Source organism: Phragmites australis, chromosome 5 (assembly GCF_958298935.1).
Source record: "Phragmites australis chromosome 5, lpPhrAust1.1, whole genome shotgun sequence".
In the NCBI taxonomy this organism is placed as follows: domain Eukaryota; kingdom Viridiplantae; phylum Streptophyta; class Magnoliopsida; order Poales; family Poaceae; genus Phragmites; species Phragmites australis.
The window spans coordinates 127,209-135,807 of NC_084925.1; the positions used below are offsets into that span (position 1 = coordinate 127,209).

Sequence of the window (8,599 nt, forward strand, 5' to 3'; positions counted from 1 at the left end):
CTTTTTTAAGGCAAGGAAGAAGAATTGTCATTCTCCTTTGTTTGTGAGCTCAGCTCATCACACGGTAGCATCTTTGACACATGTTCAGAGCACAACTGATTCCAAGGGCCACTCCCAGGAGTCCACATCTGCTGCATCTCAATCTTGAAGCACGACTGAATTCTAACTCTAAGTTCATAACAATATCATCCTTAAACCATACTGCAGTAGTACCGGAATCGATGTGTGGCGACCCTTGGTTGGTTGTTATTACGAGAAAGAAAAGAGAACAAAAGGAAACTAAAAAGAAAATAAAGAAAAAAAATAGTTTGCCGAGTGCTTAATATCGGGCACTCGGCAAACATTTATGTTTGCCGAGTGTCCGTTAGACGACACTCGACAAAGGGGCGACTCGCCGTCAGCCGCCGAACGGAGGGACACGTGGCGCGTTGTTTGCCGAGTGCCCGAATTCGCCGAGTGTTTTTTCTCTATTTTGCCGAGTGCTAATGTTTGCCGAGTGTTTTTTGAGGTATTTACCGAGTGTCTAATTGTTTGCCGAGTGCTTTTGTCGGGCACTCGGCGTAGGTGGTTGTTTGCCGAGTGCCCGATATAATGCACTCGGCATACACGTAGGCACTCGGCATACACATCGATTCCGGTAGTGTAGATATCCCTACTTAGTATATAAGTATTCATTATCGATTTATTGATCGTCGACACTCAAAAAAAATATCTTTCAAATTCTTAAAAAAATTCTAATTTACCAACATTAATTACCTTTTGGCAGTACTTGACTACAAATGAAGGGAGGCATATTGTACAATTGATCACAAAGTAACTAAGATCATCACATGCTTAAGAAAATTGGAACCACCATCATGCATATGATCAATTAGATATATCATCATGCATGCTACGAAAATCAATTAATCTTTTGCAGCCTGCTGCAGGGTCGATCAGAGAAACGCCGCCCGGCCACGATACATAGCTATCAATTAAGCTACAAATTAACTGCAACACATATCCAAGCTGAAATAAACAGAGAGCTAGGGAATTGAAACTACCTAGCTAATTGCATTGCATGCTGTAACTACATTAGTTCGAATTCGACATACATATGTAGCATATTAATTGCATATATCTGGCCTGATATATAGATCGATGCAGAGGCATAGGCCGGCACAGCACAGTAGCGAGCTAGGTACATCGATCCATCATGCATGCGCGCGCATGTGCCGATTGGATCATCATGAGACGCCAAGCCTAAGCTCCAGGTCGAGACCGTCATCCTCTGGGCCACCTAGAGTGGTAGTGGCTGCATTGCAGCTGCAAACCACCCCAATCCCCAACTCCAAGCTCACCGTTGTCGGCGCCGCCATCGATGAGCTCTTATCATCACGATCATGCTTCTTGTTGCTGCTGCTGTTGCTGGAACAGCGATGACGATGGTACTGTGGAGGCGGCGGATCGTTGAGGTTGGGAATAGGAGGAGTCATCGCCGGTGCCCTGGAGCTAGCCGCTCTTGCAGCAGCCGGAGGAGCAGGAAGAGGAGGGGAGCCGTGCCTGAGCCTGGCCCTGTCCCTCCTGTGGACATTCATGTGGCCCCCGAGGGCCTGCGCGGACCTGAACTCCCTCTTGCAGAAGCTGCAGGGGTAGGACCTCGGCGGCCAGGTGAAGCTGGCCATGAAGCCACAGCTGTAGCTCCATGGCTGCTGCTCTCCTGTGTCATCCCTCTCCCTCTCCATCGCTCTGAACTACCTAAGAGATGGAGCCAGACTAGTGGAAGAGGAGGAGCTAGCTTAAGTGGTGGACGACATGTGAAGTGAAACGAAATCGTGGTGCTATTTGTACTGTTGTCTAGCAACCACCAGCACTACTCTCTGCCCTCTTCTTTGATGGTTTCATGGATAATTTATCAGATCCAAATTTCTCTCTCTTTCTCTCTCTCTACTGAGCAGTGCTATGATGGCTTTGGACTTGACCGGCGAAGCTACATGACTCTCTCTCTCTCTCCACAACAGAGATCGAGACTCCGGGCCGGTCCAGGACTGTAGATTATGAGTTGCATTTCACTGTTCTGTGCTGGACTACATGTTCAAGGCGATCGGGATGCATGCGTGACCGGGCGGGCCTTTCTTGTCATCCCGAAATAGCTTCCTCGGTATCCTCATCTCTCGTTTGTCAAACGTGAGCAGTGGAAATCTTTCCTTAGATAACAAACTGCAGGCTCTGCTGCATGCTGGCCGGCCACTCCACTCCAGCACCCATGCATCGATCAGCTTTACCACCCAGCAGTCGTCCTCTCTCCGATCACCAGCTACCTAGCTTGACCACGTACGTCCGGTCCACGTGCAAATCTATGCAGAAATCCAAGATGCATGATCAGCTTGTACCTTGAGGCAGCAGAGCAAGACTCTCTCTCCTTGGAGGACTAGCTGCATGATGGGTCCCAGGAAATAATTCAAGACTCAATGCAAACCCATTTATCTGTCTATTCTTATGTATATTCGTAGTTTAGTTTTTGCCTAGTAATCAACATGCCAGGAAACAAAATGCACGTAACTGTCAAGCGGAGTCATAGCTAGCTAGCTGCTCGAGTGATTCAGATAGACCAGCACTGAAATGGGCAGACCATGAGGCCAGGCCCTGCCTCATTCTTCCTTGCTTTATATGCTCGATCGTCATCAATTAATTAAGCATGCACATATGCATGCATGCAACTCGATCTCGTCATCCCAAAACACAGCCCCCGTCAAAGCACTGGTCTTCTGGTCGTCGTGTGCAACTGTGCATGTTGAGCGATCGATCTCGATCTGCACGTGAGAGCAAGACACACGTAATATAATGGGCACTGCCAGCCAAAGTAGTTAGCTACTAGTTTAGCTTGCTAGGAAGACGTATCATCAGATCACTACTTTAACTGATTTGCTTAAAAAAATCGCTACTTTGGGGGCAATGCAATGCGTTAAGAGCATCTCCAACAACTTAACTATATAAATACCAATATCTAAAAACTGTCAAATAGGAGTTTTTGTTGCTCCAGTAATCCCACTATATGGATACCAATATCTAAAAAATTAAGGAGCTCACTATATAATCCTTAAGCTCACCTTTGATATAGGGTGAACACCAAGCTCATCCTATCCTCCTCCAAAAACGACACACAGACATTTCAGGTTCCAGCCGCCGTTGTCACACTCTAAAATTTTGATTTTGGGTTGTGAGCTTTTTAAAACAATAAAATAACCTTGTTGAAAAATGTATTTATCAAATATTTGAATAGGTTAAGGAATTTCAAGGTTGAATAAATCCTTGTTCCTTTATCTCTATATCATCAAAAAAATCCTCCATGGATAATCTCATTTCACGTACTTTTGATCCAACACAACATGCACTACCTTTCCTCATTATTTTTCTCTCTAGCATATGGCTCCAATTCCTCTCTACTCTTTCTGTTCACGTTTGGATGGCCAATTAAGCTCGAGTAAGTGCACAATCAAAACATTTTGACATCCATCAAGTAAGCAAAACCGATTGCCACTCCATACTCTTAAAATTTTCAGCAATTCAGAGTGGAAACCGCAGCTCTAATGGCCCTAATGGCTATTGAAGCCATACCCGCCTTCTCCTTCCGAAGATGCCCCGCCATGAACTCGAGCAACTAGCGTCAATTCCCTTCTCCTCTCTCTCTCTCTCTCTCTCTCTCTCTCTCTCTCTCTCTCTCTCTCGCTCCACGTGGCCACCACATCGCCCAGTTGGCTTATGTGTCAGCGCAGTCAGCAGTGCCCAGTCGATCCTCATCTTCCCATGCAGTTTTGGTGTTCAAGATGGCCTCAAATTCAAATATACAATACCAAAGTTGTAGGTCTTGCTGAGAGCTTCGATTTGCACTTATGGAAGTCCGTATTTGGATAATGGATCTAGGAGTTATTGCCCCCGAGATCAGTGCTGCACAGATAAGGCTGAATTCAAACAATTTATCTTGTAACACATTTTTGGAAATCAATATAGCATTTTTAGAAGTTCCAATGAATACAAAAGTTGTAGATCTTTTCGATTACTACAAGATAGAGTAAAAAACGTCCAATTTAGAGTCCGGACAGTGAAGATATCATCCTCAAACTGAGCTGTTCATTTCATCTTCCACCCGTTCGTTTCGTCTTCTAACTCCGGCCGTTTCCTCTCCCCACTTCATGGCCAGCTGCCCCTAGCCCTATACAAGGACCAGCACACCCTCCCCTGCCTTATTTCCACTCTCCTCCAAACCCTAGTGGCCGCTGCTAACCTTCCGGGCACCGTTCGTCATCACAGACAGTCATGCCATCACTAGTTGGCATCCATGTTCCCGGCAATCCGTCCAGCCAAATATCTTGATCTTTTGCCAAGATGTGCCCAAGGTTGTTCCCCACCATGTCCCAAGATAATTTGTCCAGAGGAGGACAGATGGCACCGAGATCTACGTCACCATCTGTGTTGCTCTGCGTTTGCTCGCGTCCAGGGCGCGAACCGAAATCCACATCGGCGTTGCTGCTGCCCCTATCTGGATGAGTTCTGCGTGTGCATTGCGAGTTTAGTTCGTGTTCTCCGTTGATCTAGCGACCATATGAGTGCACATACCATGTCATGGTGTGTCCCATAAAGCCATGTATCTAGCCCTAGGGCCACTTCTCCATTCATGCAGCGAGGCAGCCGGAACATGGTTACCAACCGTAGCATGATGCATTCGTCATCAATCTCATCTCCACTGGCTGATCTCCTTCTCAGGAGATGTTCTGTCCAAACCTGTGAGATATCATTGTGTTCCCAAGAAATATGAATATTTCTATTCAGTTGGTTTCTCAAAGTTCTCAGCCAATCTCCGAGAACACGCACATCTTCTTTGCTATGTTTGTGCGCAACCATCATCGAAGCTGAGAACGTTCATCTCTATTTTGCTGCTACCTCAGAACTTCTCTGGCAAGACCAACCATAAAACTAAGTTTGTCTTCTCGCGTTTGACACTCGTGCTCTCCTTGATTTGTTGAAACACCATTATTTCCCAATGTCAACATCAATGATCGCCGTCACCATCTAATCGTGCACTTCACCGCCTTCAGCTCGCCGGTGTGCATGTCCTTTTGTACCCCAGGTCAAGCTGAGCCTTCCACGAGTTCATGGTTGCGCGGCGACCCCGTCTACACCATCTCCGTCAACCTCAGGCCTTTCCCCCACCAGCGACGCCAAGAGTCCACCGTCGGCCGACTCCTTCACGCAAAACTCCCTTGCTCTGCTCTCTGATCTCTCTCTCTCTCTTGGTGAGAATTCCAAACAACCCCTCCCAAAATCGTTTATTTCTATCTTTACTTTCCTATTTAGGATGTTTACACGTTAGCCCCTACCTTCTATAGTTAATTCTATTCTAGCCCTTATAATTCAAATAAAATTCATTTATTCAAATCTTGTTCAGCGAATTTCATTCAAATCCAAGTAGCACTCCATGAATTCGCTTAATCTCATATCATATCCAACCATAGAGTTGTTATGATGTGATGTCTCTGTTGATGTACTGTTCTTAGTTGTTTCTGTTTTCTCTTTTGTCGGTTATTCCTGTGAGTAGACGACTACATTCCGAAGTAGTACAAGGATCTCCAGGAGCAACAGTTCAAGGTTTGATGAGCTACAAGGCCGAGGCTTCGAGGTATGCCAGAGATGATTTTACGAAGATCACTAAGTAGCCGTCATGCAAGTATCCTTGAACATCTTGCACATATTTTAGGATTTACATGTTAGTTGTTTATCCGTCATGCATGCTTGTCTAAATTGGAACCTATGATTAGGGTTTATTAGCATTTGTATGATTATCCTTGTCGTCGTTGAATGAGTCATGAGAAATTAAGGGTAGATATGCTAGTTGTTGTCATGGTTGGGTTATGAGTTAAACTTGACTAATGGTTATACAACATGAACCGGGAATGGTAATCTTTTATAGCAACATGGTATAGGAATTATAACAGGATGGATATATGATGATGGTGCGGGTATGCACGTGTGCTGTGATGCACAGTTGGTTTGTGGTTGTTCCTGTGTGGGATCCTAAGGATCGGTTCTTGAAGCCTGTAACCTAGCTAAACAGTACAACCACGAGGCTTATATGAGTACGACCTGGCCAATTAATTAGCGATCCCTCCGGTTTTGTGGGCACCAGTGGACGGATGAGTGGCATAAGATGGGGCTTCTGTAGTAATGGAATCACTGTTAGCGGTGAAACCTCAGTGAGTACTTACAGGTCAACAAGAGCTTTATAAAGGTCTTATAGTGATCTCTCGGTGCACACCTCAAAAGTGTGTAAAGGTACCGACGGGTACCGGTAAAAGAGTTGATAACGACTCATTGGTAAAGTGTGCAAACTCTGCAGAGTATAAAACCGATCGATCAGCCATGCTCATAGTCAAGAGCGGCTTGGACTTCTTCTTGATTAGTTGGGATCAGAGTTCTGGTTTGGATGGTCGAGTAGCCAGGTAATGAAATTATTTGATGAGTCTTGGTAGTCAGATGGTATCTGATGAGTTGTTCTTCTTGTTTAAGTGGTATCTTCACACTTAGTAATTAGGATGTCTATTGTTGGAGTTATAGGTTAAGATTGCTTAGTGCAGTAAACCAGTGTCTAACCTTTTCTTGACTTAAGCCCCATGTTATGCTTTCCTACACTTGCGGAGTACATTATGTACTCACACTAGCTATTTTCAATAATAAATGTTGCTCAGTTGGAGAAAACTACAAGGAGATCAAGGAAGCTGTGAGGAACCGTCCAAATAGTATTCTAATTAATCATCAGGAGGATCATTATTCATAATCACAACCTCGACGATTAACCAGAATACCATTCCGGTAGTCCCGGCACGTGTTTTGTGCCTAGGATCGGAACACATGCCTTCCAACTCAAATATCACAACACAGTTTAATAGAGAGCAAATAATTAAACTGGATTACCATTATTAAACATGCAACTGCTTCCACAATTTACAACAAAAGAGGAACAACAACAACTATGCAGCGGAAGAAAAACCTATACAACAAAAGAGTATGGAGCCGTATGCCCTTAGGCTCCATACCAAAAGCGCCGGAGTTCGGAGTAGAAGGTGCTACTCCTGCCCGCCACCCTGATCGGCAGGCACAAAGTAGCCGAACACCGCCTCTTCCTCGCCAACCTGCGGACCTGAAAACAACTTAAGGGCAGCACCCCTTAGTACGAAGGTACTAGCAAGACTTACACAGTATGAGTATATATATTCTCGACTCCAAGGATCATGCATTTAAAGCTGTAGCAAGGATTAAGACATGTTTAAGTTCATTAAGCGGTAAGCAACCTAGACTCTAAGTGCAAGCAACTGACTTAACCAACCACCGACTCAAACCCTGCCAACCAACTGATCAGAACAGATATATGAACAACAAGTGTATAAAAGCAAACCCTTCCCACCAAACCACCAACCACACACCGACCAAACCACCCCAAACCAACCATGCCACAACCCACATCGAAACTCTACGACCAAAACATGGTCGCTCGGTGGAGATAAGCGATAGCGATGCTCATGACCGAGAGCGCGGCAGTTCGAACTGATTATACACCCTGCAGGGGATACTCCTGGACCCACACGACACAGGGACCATACGGCTTGTGCCACCCGCTAAGATGCGCACAAGGGGGTACCCGTGACAACCTTTCCCAACCAGGCCCAACCATGTGGATCAACCATAGCTCGGCACGGCGGTATTAGAACTACTCCCCGAGCAAACTAATACCGCTAAAAGCCCGGACTCAAACCGGACTCACACCGTCTATGACGAGGCCCACATGACCACGTCTGCGAAGGTAATCGGCTCGCCTACCATTATATCAGCATGTGGTGAGTAAGGTATGTGCTAAAGCCGACTACACCGACGATCGGTGCTTAACCGGTGCAAGCGATCTACGGTGTCCGGGTTCCCTCCCCGAACTGCCTGAGGACTCCTCGTGAGCAGATGACACCCCTAACACCGCCCACACCTCGTCTCAACTCACCACTCACCAAACCGACTCATCATCAACGCAACCACAAATGTGAACAGGTAATAAGTCCTAGGCTCGCGACAACGGTGGACGCCGTCGTCGACTTCTACCGGAAAGCCTAAGTACCACTAAGCATAGCAAACTAAAATTAGACCGCGACGACACCACTAGGCTCCTAGGAACAACACATGACACGTGACCGAAATGGGATAATGCATCGGCATAGGTTCTACCCAACTCGGTACCCGACACATGCAATGTATACATAAGCGTAGATAACATATTAAATTTTCAAGTAGACACGGTGCAATATGAACGATGCTTGCCTTGCTGCCCTGGATCAGAAAGGTGGGACGCCTCACGATCGCCCACGGCCTCCGGGATCGACGGATCGGCGTTCACTACAGAAAGCAACGCGTGCAATGTAATGAGCATGTATGAAATGCGACCATGTAAGAAAAATATGCTCCACAATACATGACAACATTATACCAAGATCGTACTGTCCAAACCAGAATTTTTCAAGTGGTCTCAAAAAGTTTGGAGTCCCTACGAATTAACTACGAATTTTACAAGCTATCAGCTATC

General features: G+C 45.8%; 1 protein-coding gene across 1 annotated transcript; it reads right to left on the bottom strand.

The window, feature by feature from the left end:
• Nucleotides 1-832: 832 nt before the first annotated feature.
• On the bottom strand, nucleotides 833-1,856 carry LOC133917332 (transcriptional regulator SUPERMAN-like). The gene has a single exon (XM_062361232.1). The coding sequence runs from the start codon at nucleotides 1,722-1,724 to the stop codon at nucleotides 1,227-1,229; it is 498 nt and encodes a 165-aa protein (XP_062217216.1). The 5' UTR covers nucleotides 1,725-1,856; the 3' UTR covers nucleotides 833-1,226.
• Nucleotides 1,857-8,599: the final 6,743 nt, after the last annotated feature.

Excerpts from the sequence above, each read along its gene's own strand:
- LOC133917332 (XM_062361232.1), bottom strand. The coding sequence starts at position 1,724 with ATGGAGAGGGAGAGGGATGACACAGGAGAGCAGCAGCCATGGAGCTAC.